Source organism: Mauremys mutica, chromosome 5 (genome assembly GCF_020497125.1).
Source record: "Mauremys mutica isolate MM-2020 ecotype Southern chromosome 5, ASM2049712v1, whole genome shotgun sequence".
In the NCBI taxonomy this organism is placed as follows: domain Eukaryota; kingdom Metazoa; phylum Chordata; order Testudines; family Geoemydidae; genus Mauremys; species Mauremys mutica.
Window position 1 is genome coordinate 95,367,230 of NC_059076.1, and position 19,923 is coordinate 95,387,152.

The window sequence follows — 19,923 nt, forward strand, 5'->3', positions numbered from 1 at the left end:
ACAACATTTCCTTATTCACTTTCTCCACACCATTCATGATTTTATAGACCTTTCCTATATCCTCTTAGTTGTCTCTTTTCCAAGCTGAAAAGGCCCAGTCTTTTTAATCAATATCCTTAAGTTCTCATTTGTGATAGAGAATGGCCCTCCATCATAACAACCTCTAGTTATTTCATATTTTCCATAGGTGTGGGTGAATAAAAAACATAAAGATGCTCAACTGAAAGAAAACAAATTTACTGAGTTTATTCCTGATGATTCACTGATGGTAATGTTAAGTTAGTCTAGTGTTTCTACTTGAGTAATAAGAACTCCTTCTGCAATAGGAAAAACAGAACAGTCCTTTTAGTTGTTTTATAAATATTTGCTTTGCTTTTTTCACTATGCTGCCGATTAAGGGTCTTTTATAAAATCATCTCTTCCACAATTCAGCATTCAATTCCTGGGCAGTCATTGGATGCAAATTTATATCTAATAATTCCTTAATATCACATTTACATTTGCGAAAGTAGATTATCAGTGAAATAGTTAGGATTTATTTTGGTTGCATTTAGCAACTGAATTGTAGTAAAGAAAATATCTAAAATATGTATTGACTATAGATAGATACAAAAACTATTAAATCCAAAACATTTAAAATCTTCTTTATAATCATTTTGACCATTACTGGTCACGCTTTTAAATATTTCTGATTCCTGTGATACATCTCTAGTACACAGATTCTTGCATGGCTCACATAAATTATGTCAGTAGCACTCTGGAAAATGTCTCTCACAGAGATTGAGGAACACATGGTGAAGGGCTTTTGGAAGTTCACTGTCTGCACTGGCGAGACAGGTATGTCATAACATGTTTTAGATCTCTCCTTACATGATTCTTCATGACTGTACTATGGTGGCTGCAACTCTAGTCTCATATTTTCAATTATATGCCACACAGCACAGAATAAAGAATTAAGATCTCATGTAGGACCAATGTTAAATCTCCCACATGGAAGAAAATTGAAAATTAGTCAAGGAAATGGTCCTACACTGCTGGTTGTTTTCTCAGTTCTTTATGTGACTACAAAACTTTGTTATGATGTCTGATATCATATCTCCATTATTCTTAAGCCAAGCATTTGGTACTGCCATGGGTCAGCATTTACACTGACTGCCAGTTCTTTTTAGTGATTGGGCAATAGTTCCCACCATTGTCAGCTATAAGGGGAAAGTCCTTTATCTCCTGGAATAGCCTGCAGTGAAGGACTTTATTACTATTGGAATACTATTTCCACTTTGCCAGGGGATCATGTTGTGAAGGCCAGAACTATAACAGCGTTCAAAAAAGAACTAAATACGTTCATGGAGAATAGGTGTTCATCAATGTTTATTAGCCAGGATGATTTCAGTTGGCTTTGCCTGGGACTGAAAAACTGAAATGATTAACTTTGAAGTGCACTTGCTGAACGTTAGGCAGCATGCTCACGGACTCTCATTGGTGAAGAATCTTGTGCATACTGTGCAGTAGCTACAACCTAAAGAGTGCATTGCAGTAATTTAGCTGAGAGGTAACAAAAGCCTGAATTCTGGTCTTAGTCCAGAAATAAGATTGCAACTTCTGAATATTTTGAGGGTTAAAAAAGTACTCCTGACAACTGATGAAACATTGGTTTCCATATTCAGTTTGTTGTGGCCTCTAAGTTGGGAGTCCTATCAACTCACTCGGGAAAACCATATCAAAAGCTAGCAGTACCCTGGCCCCAAAGTGACAGCTTCAAATGCTCTCCTTGTCATGAAAGCAATATCTTCATCATCTGTAGCTTGACCTGCAACCTGAGCCAGACAATGCAACTGTGCTGAGACTGAATAACTGTGAATAACTGAATAACATCCGAAGAAGTGAGCTTTAGCTCACGAAAGCTCATGCTAAAATAAATTTGTTAGTCTTTAAGGTGCCACAAGTACTCCTGGTTTTTTTGTGATAAGAAGAGGTAGCAATGCATATTTGAGTATCATGAGTTACAGCTAATAGCTCAGGCTCTGCTGCTGCCTTATCGGTTTTCAATGTTTCTTTATCTTTACATTGAACAGAAATAGTGACACAAGAAATCGGTGTTGGATCCCATACTGGAGGGTTCTCAATGCAGATGAGTAACATTACCCAATGATGTTCAAAAGAAATAAATGGAATCACAGTAATGAAATCCTGGTCATTTCCTCCTGTCCATACAGTTGGGTCAACTGCAACTCATAATCAATAGTATCAAAAACAGATGGCAGCTCCTATGTTATCTGGATGGAGAGTTGTCTCGCATCCATCTTGCACCCTGGTATTGTTTGTGCCATTCTAGGACTGGACAGATTGGACGATGCCAAAGAATTCTATTCTAGATACTTGTCATCTACAATCTTCTCAGCCACCTCCATAAAAGGGAGGGCTAAGACTAGGAGGTAAATAAGTAAGACCTCTGTGTTAAGAAACAGTTTCTTAAGCAGCAGTCAAACTTCGGTTTATGTCAGACAATCTGGTATCCTGTTCTCCGCCAAAAGGCATTTATAACAGAAACTACCAGTGGGAGAACACTTAACCATTGGCATTTATATTGTGGGCAAAGATCCCAGCCATAGGTTATGGATTTCAGCTTCCCAGAGTCGGTTTCCATGTGTTTGGGGTAAGATGCTGTCATGGTAATGGGTGTGTATTTGTACTCTTGTGTCCTGACACTGTCTCCCTCTATCTAGTGCAAAAGGGACACACTTCAGTATGACTGATTTTCTTGACAAAGAACATAGATAATTGCTCATATCATATCAAGTCAGCTTTAGGGGAGATGGCAGTCTGAAATTAATAACTTCACCATCCTGTAACCTTATCAAATGCATATTGTTCACCCTAGAGTCTTTCAAGCAAAAACCAATGTAGACTTTTAAATGTTTTTAAAACCGGGATTGTGTATATACTTTTACAAAAATTGAATGACAACAAATCCACTCTTCCCATTAAACATATGTTCATAATTTTGTTTTGTTTCTGTTTAAAAGGGACAGTATTTTTCTAGTAGATTGAAGCATAGGTGTCATAGGTTTGTTCCCCACTTTGAACTTTAGCGTCCAAAAGGTGGGGACCTGCATGGATCCTTCTAAGCTTAAATCCTAGCTTAGATCTGGTACCACTGCCACCAGCCAGATTTTAGTGTCTGGCACACTCTCTGTTCCCCCAAACCTTTCCCAGGGGGAACCCAGATCCAAACTCCTGGGATCTTAACACAAAGGGAAATAAACCATTCCCCCTCCCAGACTTTCCCTCCCTTGGTCGTCAGGGAAAACTACTTTGATTCAAACTTCTTGAATGTAAAACAAAGAGGGATTCACCTTCCCCCCTCCTCTCTTTCCCCCCACCTGTCCCTGGTGAGTCAAACTAATCTCCTGAGGTCTCAAACAAGGGGAAAAAATCAATCAGGTTATTAAAAAGAAAAGCTTTTAATGAAAGAAAGAAAAGTAAAAACTATCTTTGTAAAATCAGGATGGAAATGTTTACAGGGTATACAGCTTATGAAACTAGAGAGCTAGCATCAGTACAAATACAGCAAACAGAGGTAAAAACCCTACCAGCAAAATATACATTTGCAAATACAGAAATCAAATTAAAAGACTAATCCACCTTTCTAATACTCACTATACTGAATAGAAGAGAATACTTCAGGAAGCTTGGAGAGCCTGGATGTATGTCAGGCCTCTCTTAATCCCAAGAGAGAACACCCCCCAAAACAAAGAACCCAAACAAAGGCTTCCCTCCACCGAGGTTTTAAAGTATCTTGTCCGCTGATTGGTCCTCTGGTCAGGTGTTTGCCGGGTTCACTGAGCTTGTTAACCCTTACAGGTAAAAGAGACCTTAACCCTTAACTATCTGTTTGTGACAATAGGCCTGAATACAATTCTGGCATATAAGGACTTTTTTATGTATACATCATGCATTCTGAAACTTGATCCTTCAAAGACTTTTGCACATGTTTAACTTTATGCACATCGACTAGTTCCACCGAGTTCAGAAAATTCAACTTATGCTCCCTAGTCCTTCATGTCCCCATTTGTAAAGTGGAAATAATATTTATCAACTTCAGAGTGTGCTGTGAGGAATAATAAGTTACAGTTCGTAAAGTGTGTTGAAGATGAAAAAGCATCATGGTGCTTAAGAGATGAGTATTATTATTTAAAACAGGATTTATAATAGACTGATAGATTCCTTAATAATATATCCTTGAAAAGATGGAGTCAGTTATGCAGCCATTAATAATTGTTTTTAAAAGGACTACTTTCTACACCTCTGGGTAAGGTGGGCAGAATTTAGCCCCTATTGTTTAAATTTTCGTATGTATTTTATGCCTCTCAAAATGCAATGACTTTCACTCAGCCTAACCATTTAAAAAGTTCAGCAAACAAGTTTCTGAAATGCTGGTGGTGGACACATTCTGACACATTGAAGGATGAGCTAAACATGTAACTTACGTGTACTGCTTATTTGTTGACAGGCCAATTAAAATTTTTATATTACCTTTCATTCATGACCTAAATATATTTATGGCATATATTTCTGCAGTACAGCTGTTATGTGTATCAGATAACACTAGTTTTGAAATATATCATTGGAGTTACCGAGTTACATCAGAATGATAAAACTGTACTCTTCTGTGTTTCAGGTCCTAGGAACAGATGAAGATAATATGGGGGATGGTTGCTCTCAGAAGCTGGCTTCTGCCAAATACCTTCGATTTTTGCTACTAATACTGATTCCATGCATCTGTGCTCTCATCCTCCTATTGGTGTTCCTTCTTACCTTTGTAGGTGAGTACTAGTCTTAACTAAAGAGAAGCAAGCTGAAATATAGTTGTATTTTAACAAGATGATCAAATAAGCACTATAAGCTCACAGTCCAGTCTACTTCTAGAATGTAAACAAATGTCTTAGAACATCCACTTAAAACTGTAAGTAAATTATGCTTTTTTTTTCAGTTCTGCTATGCTGCTTCAGTTGCAGAGAATACCTGATTTTGATTGTTTATGTTTAAAATACCCTAAAAAGTAATTAGGAGGAAATAATTTTTGAGTCTCTGAAAATTAATTTTTGATATACTTGCTGCCTTGGACATACATTATATTGTTTTCAATAGTCACTCTTACAAGCACTTAATGATAAATTTTTATATATATATATATGTGTGTGTATGAAATAAATATATTTAAATATTTCAAAGTGGCACAACACATTGCTCCCTTACCATTACACACACCAATTTATAAACCTAATATCTATTTTCAGGAGAAAGATTTTATTGGTGAAGGGGAGGAGATCTTTTAGCCTGTTCAGAAAGTGTTATTGCTACTTGTAAATTAACTAAGTGTTTTATTATTAACTTTAAATACATATACTTTCAGAACCACAATCATATTTCATTGAAGATAGATTTGCAGATATACTTAATTTTTTAGTTATTCAATCCATTAATTAACTGCATGTTTGGTATGGAATTAACAAATTAATGATTTATTAGAGAGCAATGATTTAAAAAAAGCTAGTTCTTTGTTACCTTCACAACAAAGTTGACATGCCTGCAATTAAATCATACCTATGATGAGAGAGAAAGAAGAGTGTTCGGATAACACATTATATAACTTTTTGCTTTTATTACGTACAGTACTGTAGGGTTGTAGTTGCTTGTGTACTTTGGGGGGTTTTTTTTGCCAGTAAAGAAATTTTTTATATTGAAATGCGTTCAATGGTTTAGCAGCGTAACTATCTCTTATTTTAGTGCTGGCTGATACTGCCTGCCTTTTTCACTTGAAGTATGTATCCATGAAACAGTGTTTTACCTCTCTTAGGGAGACTAAGGAATGTGCATTTTTTGCCAGTTGCAGAAAGATGGTAAAATATACAAAATTATCAGCTCTTTCCCAATTAAAAAAAATCAGTCAATCTAAAGAAATACCATACAATTGAAACAGGATGTCTGGAAATAAAAATGAATATGTATCTAGCTAACAGCTCTGCCTCTGCCAAATTCAAGTAAAATTGAATCTCTATATTCGTTTCAGACCGTGGAGGATAATTTGCAACAAGACCCATAATGTCTGGTCTTTTCATTGTACTTAGAATGGGTGGCCAGAATAAAAAACTAATGAATGTGGTGATTGACAACTAAGTCTTGGTATCTATCTTTAAACTGGGAATAGGCTGAAGTGGATTAAGATAATGTAAGTCTGACAATTAGGAAATGTGATATCTCCCACTTCATTTCCTGGTGCTTAGCATTCCATCTGAATCCTTTATATCCTTTGCCTTAGATTTTCACTATTAAATGAGAAAGTAGATGAAAAAAGGTAGGTGTGTTTGTGTGTCATACTCAATCTGTTCCTTAGAAGAAAGTGTCTACATAATACATACTGAAATTGTACTGCAAAATGCCCAGGCAAAGAGTGCCTGATTCTGATCTTACTTAACCTGCATAAACCACTAAAATCAGTGAAATTACACTAGTGTAAAACTAGTATATGTGCGAGGAGAATCAGACCCAATGTTATTGGTCAGGTCTAATGTCTGGGACATCTATAAACCAGCAAAACTGTCTCCAGCATCCTTTCAGATTATTCTGATTATTATTTATTATTCTGTTTTCCTAGAGCAATAAGAACAGCTTTAGTTTAAAGCACACTGAAGACACAAGTAGACTTATTTTCCAGGCTGTCTAGAAATAAATGGGTAATTCTAAGGGCATTCTTAAAGTGTGTATGATGTCAGAATAATGTAATCTGCTCTGGCATTTGGAGATAGGCTACATCCAGGTCATTCTTTCAAATTCAGATCAGATCAGTTTCCAGTGCTGTCAATCTGGTATCTTTCACTGGTTCTAGATTTATGTTTTTAAGGAATGAAAAAAAGCCTTTTTGTAATGAAAAGGACAAAATCTTTTTAAGCTTCATTAGTCTGTGCTCACATACTACACCTTGGTGCCCTCGAAAGAATAATAGATGCTTGAAGCATGAATGGAGAATTCCCATGTGTTATTTGGAACTTTACATTCTTTTGCTCAAATTAACTTTCTCTGCTTAACTTTGGTTACCTCGTCCATTAGAAAATTAGGAACATTTTGGCTCCAGTTTGCAGGCAAAGTGTTTCATTTCTTATTGAAAACTTGTTGTAAAATTACTATTACCAGGGCCGGCTCCAGGCACTAGCTTAGCAAGCAGGTGCTTGAGAGGGGCGGCAGGTCCAGGTATTTGGCGGCAATTTGGCGGAGGGTCCCTTGCTCTTGCTCGGAGCGAAGGACCTCCCACTGAATTGCCGCAGATCGCGATTGTGGCTTTTTTTTTTTTTGGCTGCTTGGGGAGGCAAAACCCTTGGAGCTGGCCCTGACTATTACTGCTGCTATTTTCAATTATTTTCATAAGATGAGGCAGGTACACACACATATGTGCACACATCATATTGAGCTGATATAAAATATTTCCATTCACTCTGCTAAATATACATCTATCAACCTTCTGACTTTCTCCTTATCCTAATGCAGACTTCTGGATAGGCTGCTCTCATCTTCCTAGTTCTGATGTAAAATAAGTCTGGAATCCAGTATGAGGCAACTGGGGCAGTACAGCTATATTCTAGTGATATGAGGTATCCTACTTGAGACACTTTAAAGAGCTGATTTTCAGAAAATGCTGAGCATTCACTCCCTGAAAATCAGGCCCTTTTAAGGAGTCTAAAGTAAGGTACCCCAAATCACTAGTCACTCTTGAAAAGTTGGGCCATGAAATTTTATTAATCTGTATGCAGAGAAGAAAAGGCAATGTAAATAATGAATAAGGAAGTGCAAATTAATATGACTATCTGGCAGAATTATGTTAAAGTAGACATAACAGCAGGCTTTTAAACTCAATACACAAAAGTCATACTTATTTTAAAATCTCATTGCAGAAATAAGGAATATATTTCTCTCAAAGCTTTTGCATTCTTTTATATGCATATGTTTCTTGATTCTAGTTGTTCTTCTATCCCTTACTTGCCAGAAATAATGGCACATTTGTGAACCTATCAGGAGGATGCTCTGTAGCAAATGTTCTTCTCATATGAAGTGGAAGCAGTGATGTCAGCTGCTATTGAGGAAATTTGGCTTTCAGAACAAACCTGAGGCTCCTACTTACTAAGTGACTGGGTCATATCACAGAGGAGAGAAAAAGAGTGGGGATTGGGAATCCTTTTTTAAGGGCTGTAAGCTGGTTGTGGGCTGCCTAAATAATTAAACTTTGAAAGAAACAAAGGACTGGATTTTATGAGGTTCTAATCTCTTACAACTCCCCTTAATATTGATGGGCATTGAGAATAATCAGCACCTGATGAGATTAGGCCCTAATTTCTTGCTCTCCTGACTGAAGCATAGTTGGGAGCTAGCTGTTAGAGGGAGTGCGGAGGTTTGTAAAATGATCCATTAAGGCCACTTCATACAGTTTAAATTTGTCTGGAGTTACAAGCTACAAAGAAATCATATTATGGTGCATCATAGTCTACATAGTCTGCTGATATGTGACGGGGAAAAAGAGGCAGAAAGGGAAAACATTCTGAAAATTTGGATGTCCTAAAAATGAGAAATGAAATGAATGGGATCAGTTTAGAACAGCTCTCTGATTTCTGTGTGTCAGGTGGCAATCGCTAAACTAACTCTTGTTTAATAGTTATAAAAGGCATGCCCCCCTTTTTTTTATTTTTTTATTTTTTGTTAGGACATTACAGATTTTACTTACAATTGTGCATACATTTTAAAATATGGTACGTGTTAAACTTACAGGGTTGTCTTCCTTTTAAAGAAAAGCAGCAGTCGATAGAAATACAATAAGTTAAAGTAGATTTAATTTGGATTATTTTCAAGAAAAACAAATAATAACTGATGTCGTGGTTTGAATAGCTCCTTAGAAAAGGTTAACTGTAAAGCAAGAAGACCATCTTGAATGTAAGCTTGCATTTATAATCTATGGGCCATGTTCTATAACCATTTCTCACATTGAGTGCTACCTTACTTCTTGAGTAATTGCATCCTATGCAAATATTACCAACTGTAAAAATAAACCTATTCCAACAAAGACTACAAAACATCGTTCACCACTCTTTTCGGTTTGAGAAGTTAAGTATCCTTCACTTTTGAATACTAATTTTTAAAACAACATTGAGTCACTTCTGAATTAAATAAAAAAAGATTTCCGATGGGGCACAATAACACTAAGTCACAGCTGCTTAGCAATAGCAAACTCTTGTAGGGAAAACAAAACTATTTGATATTCATTGGACCATAATTGAAAGTCAGTCAGTTATTAAAAAAGACCAAGAAATAGGATCTGGGGAATTTTGTGTAGATACAGCATTTTACTTCTTATATACTGACTTCTATGTGGTCCTCTACCATAAACAAAGGGAATCCTGAGTAGGAAGAGGAGCAGTTATTTTACCTCTTTGTTTGGCACTATTGCGACTGCTGCTGGAATACGGTGTCCAGTTCTGGTGGTCACAATTCAAGAAGGAAGTTGATAAATTGGAGAGGGTTCAGAGTAGAGCCACAAGAATGATTAAAGAATTAGAAAACATGCCTTACAGTGATAGAATCAAGGAGCTCAATCTATTTAGCTTAACAAAGAGAAGGTAAAGGGGTTACTTGATTACAGACTATAAGTATGTACATGGGGAACAAATATTTAATAATGGGTTCTTCAATCTAGCAGAAAAAGGTATACCGTATGCCCGTGCTTGGAAGTTGAAGCTAGACAAATACAGGCTGGAAATAAGGTATACATTTTTAACAGTGAGAATAATTAACTATTGGAATAACTTACCAAGAGTCATGGTGGATTCTCAGTCACTGACAATTTTTGGCTAGCATGCACAATATGAAAACCCTAAATTTTTTGAGGAAGCTAGCCATACTAGTACAAAATGAAACACTTTTTGGCTGCACAGATATAGTAGAATGGCTTGCTATAACTGAATTAAGGCCACAGAAAATACATGCTTTTTTGAAGGAAACCATCTTGAGTCGTGAATAATGAGACCTTAGAGACCCAACATTTTATGTTCACCATGCCCTAAGGGCTACTGATATTCCTCCTAGTCTCAGTGCTGTCAGGCCTCAAGTTTCCAAAATATAACACAACCTTAGAATCCACAGTAGCTCCTGGCATAGAGGCTTAAAACTTGACCTTCTGGAAGCAAGACAAAACATCAGCAATGCCATTGTTGATACTCAGAGCCTGATTTGCTATAAAACAGGTGTTCATAGTTAGGAACCTCACCACAAAAGTGTGACCAATCCTGGGAGATAGTGTGCAGCAGGGATATGGCATTGGACCAGAAATCTACCTGCTTATTCTTGAATCTGTCTCTCCCTATGCAAATAGGACAGGGAAGCATTTCAAGAAGGTAGTGTCCAGAACCAGCCTCCATGTGTCCTAATCTGCAGGCCTCCACTCCATGTACTAATTCCCTTTAAAGAACTTCCCATCACTGAATTCCCTGGAAGCTTGGAACAATACATGTAGCTCTGAGCCCAGTTCCCAATCAAATTGCCAGAACATGGCACCATTGTATCCGATGCAGAACTGTTTCTCCATCCTCAAGTGACTTCTGCCCCTCCCCCACACAAAAAATGTGGAAAGCTGGAGTGCATGCAGACATGATGTGATGGCAGAGATGTGGATTCAGCAAACGTGTATTTGTTCCTGGGGAGCCAGTCAAGCAACACTCAGTGGCCAGTGCAAAGGGATTGATTAACATGGTTACAGACTTTCGGATTGATTTCTGAGATGCAGTGGTGGCTTTAGGTCAGTGTTATATTTATTTAGGTTTATAAAAGCCCCAATAGGTACCTATGCTATGTTGTCCTGCTCCTGTGGTCCTGTGGTAAGGGAGAAAGACAAGATACCAGAAATGTGGTTTAGCAAGGCCACAGCTTTATTAAACAATACATCTGAGAACTATTGGGCAATAACTCATTCAGTGCAGGTCATCCCTCCTTTTGCAATCTGAATGGCTGCCATCATCCGCCCCACCCCAATAAATTGGTCCCAGAACCATTTCAGGCTCCCCATCACCCTCCCCTTGTACAAGGGATAAGAGGGCGGAGAAGATGGGGTTGTCGCCTCACTGTACCAGACATTCGGAGCCCTACCTCATTTCCCACTCTCTTAGGGGATACCTTCTCCGAATCCACTTCCAATTCCAGTTGATCAGGGAAATAGACCCCTTACTGAATGACCTGAACTGGGCACCTGCCAAGTTGTGCCAGTTGTGCCAAAATGAGTTTTACAAGTGAACCTACCCCACCGGCTCCTTGCACTGCTGTGAGGAAGGTAAAAAAACCTATCCCTCCCAGGCCAGTTTGGCAGTGAGGGCAAAATTCCTTCCTAGCCCCATAAAGGTGATCAGCATAATACCCACAGCAAGGCTGCCACACTAGATCCTACTCTAATTTCAAGAGGGGAAGGAGGGGGAAGCTTTTCTTCCTAGCACAGAATGCACCCTTGACCGGGCAAAAGGGCTTATAAGACCTCCCCACTGAGTATGTGAGAATCAATAGGCTTATGTTGCATTCTTCTGTCCTACCAATCAGCCACAGAGTGCCATCCTCCTCCTCTCCTCAAGCCCATGAGGAAGGGAGGGGATGCAGCAATCCTTAAAGGGGAAAAGGCTTTTTCTTTTCCAGACAAAACCCTCCTCCCCCACCTCTGAGGCTTCAGAGGAGTACTTTGGGCTCTATTTACATACAGTAAAATATGCAACTATTTAGGGCTTTACAGGTTTGCAACAAACACCTTGAATTCCCCCTAGAAGCCTGTTTGCAAAGTGTGCAGGTCATGGACAATTGTAATGTGCTTCTGATAAGAATCTCTGCATAGTAAACTGCATTCTGCGATTGCTTTAGTTTATGAGTGATCTCAGTGTATATCCCAAATTAAGCACTTAGAACATTACAGTTACCTAATCATTTCAAAGGGCTCAGGCCAAGTGCTGGGTCAGTTCCTGGTTGAGATAGGGGCTAGAATAAGCTGTGATATCCAGTGGTTCGCCTATCCTGGTAGGTTTGACCAACACCTACTGTCCCACCACAAATTGTCAAAATATCAAAGTCTTGTATTCAAATTGCCTTCCACCTCCAACTCTATAAGTTTCAGTACCTACAATAGGTACTGCTGAGGAGGTACCAGTAGATAGTTGCTAAGTGGTTAAAAATATTTATTGTAATGAATCATAAACCAATATTTTGTTCTCTCGCTAACTGGTTGATCTGTTACATACTCTTCATTAGGCTCTTTGCTTTGTTTGATCACATTTTTAGGCTAGCCTGACCTTTCCTGCTGTAGCAATGGCCTAGAAGTCACGCTCACTACACACAGCCAAAATTGCCATTTAATCCTCTTTTTTGGCTTCTAGCTTAGAGTATGTGAATCTTTTTTAGATTTCATCACTGTCTGTTGCACATCTTTAAATAAAATATTAATTTTCCACTAACAAATAACAACTGGAAAATGATCAGTAAAATTGTTGGCATGGTATTGCTCTGAACTGAATGAGCTTGGCGCATATCTCTCATTTTTATACTGAACATAACGAATGACAGCATGCCGTATGCTTCCATCATCTGGTCATCTCCAAATGCAGTTTGAGATGCAAATCCAAAACAGATACATTTATTAACTTTACTATTTGGCCATATGCACATGGACATATGCACACACATGTCTGCAGAGTATTTTGATATAACACACATGTATGTAAATGAATGAAATCCATAGTGTATCTTTTTTATATAATCCATGTTGTAGTGTATTGTTTAAGACGGGGGCAGGCAAACTTTTTGGCCTATGGCTGCATCCAGTTTCCAAAATTGTATGGAGGGCCATTTAGGGGAGGCTGTGCCTCCCCAAACAGCCAGGCATGGCCTGGACCTATCCCATCTGCCTCCCCCGCTTCTCACCCCCCAATGACCCCCCTGGGACTCCTGCCACATCCACCCCCTTGCTCCCTGTCCCCTGACAGCCCCCAGACTCTCCATCCAACCCCTGCTCTCCTTCCTGACTGCCCCCCCAGGACCTCTTCCCCATCCAACCACCGCTTCTCCCTGTCCCCTGACTGCCCCCAGAACCCCCATGCCCCATCCAACCCCCTCTCTCCTTCCTGACTGCCCCCCCGGGACCCCTACCTCCATTCAACGCCCCTGTTCCCCATCCTCTAACTGCTCCAACCCCTATCCACACTCCTGCCCCCTGGCCACCACCCCAAACTCCCCTGCCCTCTATCCAACTCTCCCAGCCACACTGCGCAGCACAGAGCATGGGTCAGGCCGCGCTCTGCAGCTGCGCTGCCCCAGGAGCTCACAGCCCCAATGCCCAGAGCATTGCACCAGCAGCAGGGCAAGCTCAGGCTGCAGGGGAGGGGGAACAGTAGGGGAGGGGCCGGGGGTAGCCTCCCGGGGCAGGAGCTCAGGGGCCGGGCAGGAAGGTCCCGTGGGCCGGATGTGGCCTGTGGGCCATAGTTTGCCCACCTCTGGTTTAAGACCTTGCAGAAACACAGCTCTAAGTACCTTGGAGATATATAAAATATTGTTTTAAAGCCCTATGGCTGAGCTCCTCAAGGGATCTCTAATCAGTGGGAGTTAGGCGCCTAAATACTTTTGAAGATCTGGGATTGTGCTTTTTTCTTATGAACCTTGAAATTAACTGGTTCTGCTAGACTTTCTGGAACATTGTTCCCAGACAAAAAAACATTTCTGTTAAAATCAGATTAAAGTTTGAGGGTATGTACCAGTAATTTAGGGATTAAAATCCTTACAACAACACGGGAGTTATACAAACCAAAAACAAGCAACTGCTAGAAACCTATGAAATTAAAATTTAAGGTCAAATTTAGCATTTGCACAAAGATTTGAAAGTATGGAAGTACATAGGTAATATCCCAAAAGCCATAGCTCTGACACCAGCCTCTTAGCTTCCCTTCTTTGCCCCCTTTCTACCTTCTTTGAAAGGTTTATTTTAGTCTAAGGACTTCTACAGGGCTTTAAGAAGTCTGCAGCAATTGAATGAGGACATAGTAGATTTGGAAAAGCCACTGTGCTGGGGATGAATGTAGGGTACAGGATACTGGGCTGGATGGACCTTTGGTCTGACCCAGTATGGCTGTTCTTATGATATGTGGTGCAGCCAGTAGGACGATGGGAGGCTAGAGGGTGGGAGTTACTCTCACTAGGGAAGGGAAATCTAAAAGTAAAATTTTTAATGTAGGAAAGAGAAAAGCATTGGCTGAATGTGCAAGTGTTAGGGGAAATCAACAAAAGATTTAAAAACTGAAGCCACCAGAGATTATAGGAAATATGTATAATTCTGGTTTATAACCAAGAGTGAAATAAGGCTGTATTGGAATATAATAGGGACAACTGAGTAACAGTTTAAAAAAAATCTTATCTTTTTCAAACATTGTTGTGGTATATTGTTTAAACTAAAATCTCTTTGGGACAGGGACTTGTCTGGCAATATATCTATAATGTACCTAGCATTTTCAGTGTTATATAATGTATGCCCTCATTTTCTTGTATTCACAGGTTTTTCAAACTTTCAATTTTGGGGCTGAAATTTTGCATTCTTGGTATTCCATGCTGAGGGAGGGGAACATGAAGGAGGGGGCAGCGGCAGGCAGGGGAGGTTGAAGCTGTGGAAGAAACAGGAGGTAGAGTAAGAACAAAACCCTCTTAGCTATTGTTTTAATTATAGGAGATTGAAAACAAAAATTACATTTTTCCAGTGGAAGAAAAAAGAACCCACTTTTAATTTTTAAAGGGTAGAACAAAAAGTGGCATAAGTTTGAAACTTGAAACATGGAAGGGTCATAGCCATTGAGAGTCAATGCTTTTGCTTGGTTTTGTGAAACAATATTCAAATAAAGCTACAAATGCTTGAAAGTAATTTTTCAGCATGCCTAATACGATCTGCTAAGATTTTTATTAGTATTAGTATTGTCACTGTTTGTGACATCAGTGCACATTCATTCTCCTGTCTAGCCTGACCAGAAGGCTCAAGCAAGGGGTTACTACTGTTGAGAAGATCTAAATTTGGGAGATTTTAAGTGTCTCAGTGAAACACATACAGCAAATTTCTCCAAACCACATCTCCCTTAAAATCAGGGACAGGAGAAAGTTGCAGGAAATAATAGAACTTTGATACTGCAATTTAGATGGCTTTTTTTACCCCTGCGTTCTAAAATATTACACACATTATGGGTAAGATTCTGTGCTGTGTCTCTAAGAGCTGTGCCACAGAACTTGTAGCAGAGAGGGTGGGGACCCGCCGCTGAAGTGCAGCCCGGTCTTTGGCGGTAATTCGGCGGGGGGTTCCCCGCCGCGGGTCTTGGGGCACTTCGGCAGCGGGTCCCGGAACGGAAGGGGCCCCCCGCCGCCGAAGACCGGGCTGCGCTTCGGCGGCGGGTCCCGCTTCCCCCCCGCCCCCGCCCCAGCCCCAGCCCCAGCCTCTTACCCCCGGCTCCCTCCTCACCCGGAGTCTCAGCGCCTTGCCGGAACAGCCGCAGCGTGTGGACGGCGGGGCCTGAGCTCCGTCCCGCTCAGAGCCGCGTGGTGAGGGGGCGGGGCTGGGAGCTCCACGCCGAGCAGAGGGAGCAGAGCTCAGCCTGGAGCTCCCAACCCCACCCCCTGACCACGCGGCTCTGAGCGGGGCGGGGCTCAGGGGCCCCGGCGGAGACTCGGCGCTTGATGCGCTGAGGCTCCAGGAGAGGGGCGGAGGCGGGAGCCTCAGCTGTTCTCTTGGGGGCCCCTGCGGAGCCCGGGGCCCGGGGCAAATTGCCCCCTTTGCCCCCCCCTCTGGGCGGCCCTGCTGCACAGGGAACTGTACAGCATAAACTCATTAAAAAACTGTAAAGCGTAAGCTCCGTCCCTCAAGGTGGAGAGGAATTTGTAACAAACTTTGTCCCTGAGTTATGATTCCCACACACTTCACTCCAACGCACTGGTTTAGATAAAGCAAAAACACGTTTATTAACTACAAAAGATTTTAAGTGATTATAAGTGATAGCAAACAGATCAAAGCAGATTACTTAGCAAATAAACAAAAAATGCAAACTAAGCTTGATATACTAAATAGATCAGATATGAATAGCAAAGTCTCACCCTAAGAGATGATACAAGCAGGCTGCAGATTCTTAAGGGGCAAGCTGTAGTTGCTTTACAGTTTGGAATTCCCAGGTGTTTCATTCACAGGCTAAAAATCTCTTTACCTTGGGTCCAGCACTTCCCCCAGTTCAGTCTTTGTTCCTCAGGTGTTTTCAGGATTCTTCTTGTGTGAGGAGTGAAGAACACAGACCAGATGATGTCACTCCCTGCCTTATATAGCTTTTGCATGTGGGGAGAACCCTTTGTTCCCAAAGCTTGGTTTCCAGACCAGTCTGTGGAAAAATACTGACATCTGAAGACGGAGTCCAGAGACATGTGGTCTCATCACATGTCCTTGTAGATTCATAGCAGCCATTACTCAGAGGCGGTCTGTAGGCGTTCTCAGGAAGGCTCCCCAGGTGGGGGATAAGCTTCTCCTAAGGCCTATTGTTTTTTCCTAATGGCCCATTGCCCTGAATAGGCCCTTCCCCACCCACTATCTAGACTGAAAACATCTTTTCTAGTGGGCGTTACCCAGGTGTAACTACATTTGAAAATACAGATACATAGTCAATATTCATAACTTCAGATACAAAAGTGATACATGCATATAACTAGAATAATCATATTCCCCAAATGGTAACTTTTCCAAAGACACCTCACATGAGTTATCTTGCATAAAATACATTATAATTATGTCTTAATCATATCATAATAATATCACTGTGAAGGGTATGGGGTGCACTGTCACAGCATTATTTTAACAATTATTGTGTTAGAAGTAGTATAGCCTTCAAAAACTATTTGGTTAAATTTCTGTCCTTCCTAATAATCCTGGTGAATGTGTTGATTGTAAGTGTTGAACATTTTTTTTTCTCTTCCAGGTATATTAGAAAAAACATGTTTTTATTCAAATGGGAGTGACCTTCTAGCTGCTGGTGGTAACATTCGAACATCTGACATTCCTTTTCCAAATATTGTTGAAACTGGTTCGGATGTGGTTCCCACAGTGGATCTCAAAGTGCTGCCATCATCCTGGACCCAAAGCCCTTTATCCCATATTGACCAAATGCATGAAAACTTAAGTATGTTTAGGCAGGCCTTACAGGAAGATTCCTTGGCTCCTATTACACCAGCCCCACCATTCAACACCACTACTACAGATGTTGGTATTTTGACCAGCGCCCCTGAAGACCATACGTGGTCATTTGCCACTACAGAGGAGAAAACTCTTTGGTCCACAGACACATCCATCAAGATCACAGACAGGATATCCTCTCTACCTACATTAAGTTCTATCCATCCAGCTGCTGTACAAGAAATGAATCTGAAAAAAAGTAAGATGATATTTTATTTGACTCTGTAACTAATTATGACACAAAAAGTACAAAAAAAATACAGTTGGTATTGTGATTGGAATACTTCCCAAACCCATGAATTCTCAGGAATAGAAGTCAGTTCTAGATAGTGTTCATCATGCAGGTTCCATATCTTAAGGAATCAATTTATCAGAATACATAGTCAGCCCTGATGTGGAAGAGACGTGAACCTCCTTTGTGGTTAAGTAACTCTTACTTAGACTGCTGTTTGTTTGGTTGACATATTGCATATTGTGATAGCTTTGCATGTTTATCTTGGCTGAAAGTGAGTTATTGCAGATTTTAACCCTGTGTTTTTGACTGAGTTCTTTCATATTTCAAGTGATTTTAAAAATCAGTTTAGGCTCCAATTCAGTAAGATGGTTTAAACACATGTTTAACTTTAAGTGCATGAATAGTTGCATTGAAGTCAATGGGCCTACTCACACGCTTAAAATTAGGCACAGTGCTGAATAGGGGCCTAATGTTAAGGTTACATTTTTTCATATCTTATTGGACAAATTCCTGCCCAATTTGAAGCTAATAGGTTCTTTACAAATACATATTCTATCACATTTGTGGGGACTCTAAAGAAATAATAAACAATAACAACAAATAATATTGAAGATAATCGTGGTCAGGTTTTACCATTATGACTGAAGCTACTGGTGCAATACCATAACACTATGGTAATTTTATTAGCAGAGTTTGGCGGGATGGGGGAGGGACTCATTGGTATCATTCCTGCATAGTTTTCTAAAACGCAGTGGTACAGTATTAAAATAACATTGAATGCTCCCTTTTACTTTGATACCATTGTCTTGCTGTTGATCACCTGATACCACAAAGGTATCTTCACAGAACTGGAATACATCAGCTATCTGATTTAATCAGAGATGAAATTGTAACCAGAATGATGTGAGAATGGCACATTACTATTAGTAATGTCATGGTGTTTTTGAGAACTTCTGTAGCGGGGATAGAGAGACAGTATCTCATGGTGGTAACTGCTTCTGAAAGATTTATACTACTGGTTATTTTAAAGAGAATGATGTGTGCCATACTCTGCTGCCAGGCACTGTGGCTAGTTAAGCAGTAACAGCCGATACTGTTAAATTTTTAATCATTGTTGTATCATTCAAGCTGAGCTGATGTGATTTAAGAATGTCACATCAGAAAACCCTTAGTGTAAAATTTTCATGTGAGATACGATTTATATCTTCAGCACTGAGGATGCCTTTATCTGCTTTTCTCTTCTTCAGCACAACAGAGGATAAGCCCTTGCTAAATCCAAAGAGACATTTCAAAGTCCTATTTCGTTTTTCCTCCTACAATGACACAAAAACTTCCAAAGGAAAGCTTCCAAAAAATATGGCTGTAGTAACCTCTCCCATGGAAAGGGGTGGATGGCTGGGAGCTCTGATTTCTCTTCTTGAGTAAATTTTAGGAATATATTACACACTGTTTTCACAGTTAGAGCAAATGCACCTATATTTCTCCCTTGTGGTCCACCAAGGACACTCACTCTAGGCTCCTGGCTCCTCTGCTGTCATAGAATCATAGGACTGGAAGGGACCTCAAGAGGTCATCTAGTCCAGTCCTCTGCACTAATGGCAGGACTAAGTATTCTCTAAACCAGGGGTTGGCAACCGGTGGCTCGCAGCTCACCAGGGTAAGCACCCTGGCGGGCCGGCCCGGTTTGTTTATCTGCCGCGTCGGCAAGATCGGCCGATCGCGGCTCCCACTGGCCGCGGTTCGCGGTCCCAGGCCAATGCGGGAGGCAGGAAGCGGCGCGAGCCGAGGGATGTTCTGGCCGCAGCTTCCTGCCTCCCGCATTGGCCTGGGACCGCGAACCGCGGCCAGTGGGAGCCACGATCGGCCGAACTTGCCGACGCGGCAGATAAACAAACCGGGCCGGCCCGCCAGGGTGCTTACCCTGGCGAGCCGCGAGCCACTGGTTGCCGACCCCTGCTCTAAACCATCTGGACCTGTCACCTCTCTTGGGTGGAGATCAGCATCTTTCTCCCTCCTGACCGGGTTTTTGGCAGCCTGCACAGTTCCCTGCCTACACTGTGATGTCCCCATCAAGCCAGAGTAAACGGGACAGAGTCTACACTTTGCTTTCTTTCCCAGGGCTTTGAACAGCTATAACTGTCAGCAGTTATGAGTGAGCATGTAGCTCTTTATTAGCAAACACATTTATTCTTAAGGTGAGAGCATTGCAGAGAAAAAGTAATAAAACAATAAAATAACCTTTGTCTGTTTCCATCTGTTGTACTTACAGTGCTGCCAAGCTATGGGAAATATCGGACCTCTTCTTTGTCAGTCTCAGAAAGTGTTATTGGTGTTTCTTGTTATGGGTTTATTCTCATGATTTTAGTTTTCTCAGTGTTGATTTTCA

The 19,923-nt window shown here is 40.6% G+C and overlaps 1 protein-coding gene across 3 annotated transcripts in view; it reads left to right on the forward strand.

Moving 5' to 3' along the window:
- The window catches only part of CORIN (corin, serine peptidase), a 281,826-nt gene that overhangs the window by 33,823 nt on the left and 228,080 nt on the right, over positions 1-19,923 (forward strand). For all 3 annotated transcript variants that reach the window (XM_045019311.1, XM_045019312.1, XM_045019313.1), the window contains exons 2-3: positions 4,679-4,823; positions 17,049-17,501. In XM_045019311.1, coding sequence (XP_044875246.1) covers positions 4,679-4,823; positions 17,049-17,501 — 598 coding nt within the window. The remainder of the gene's footprint in view (positions 1-4,678; positions 4,824-17,048; positions 17,502-19,923) is intronic.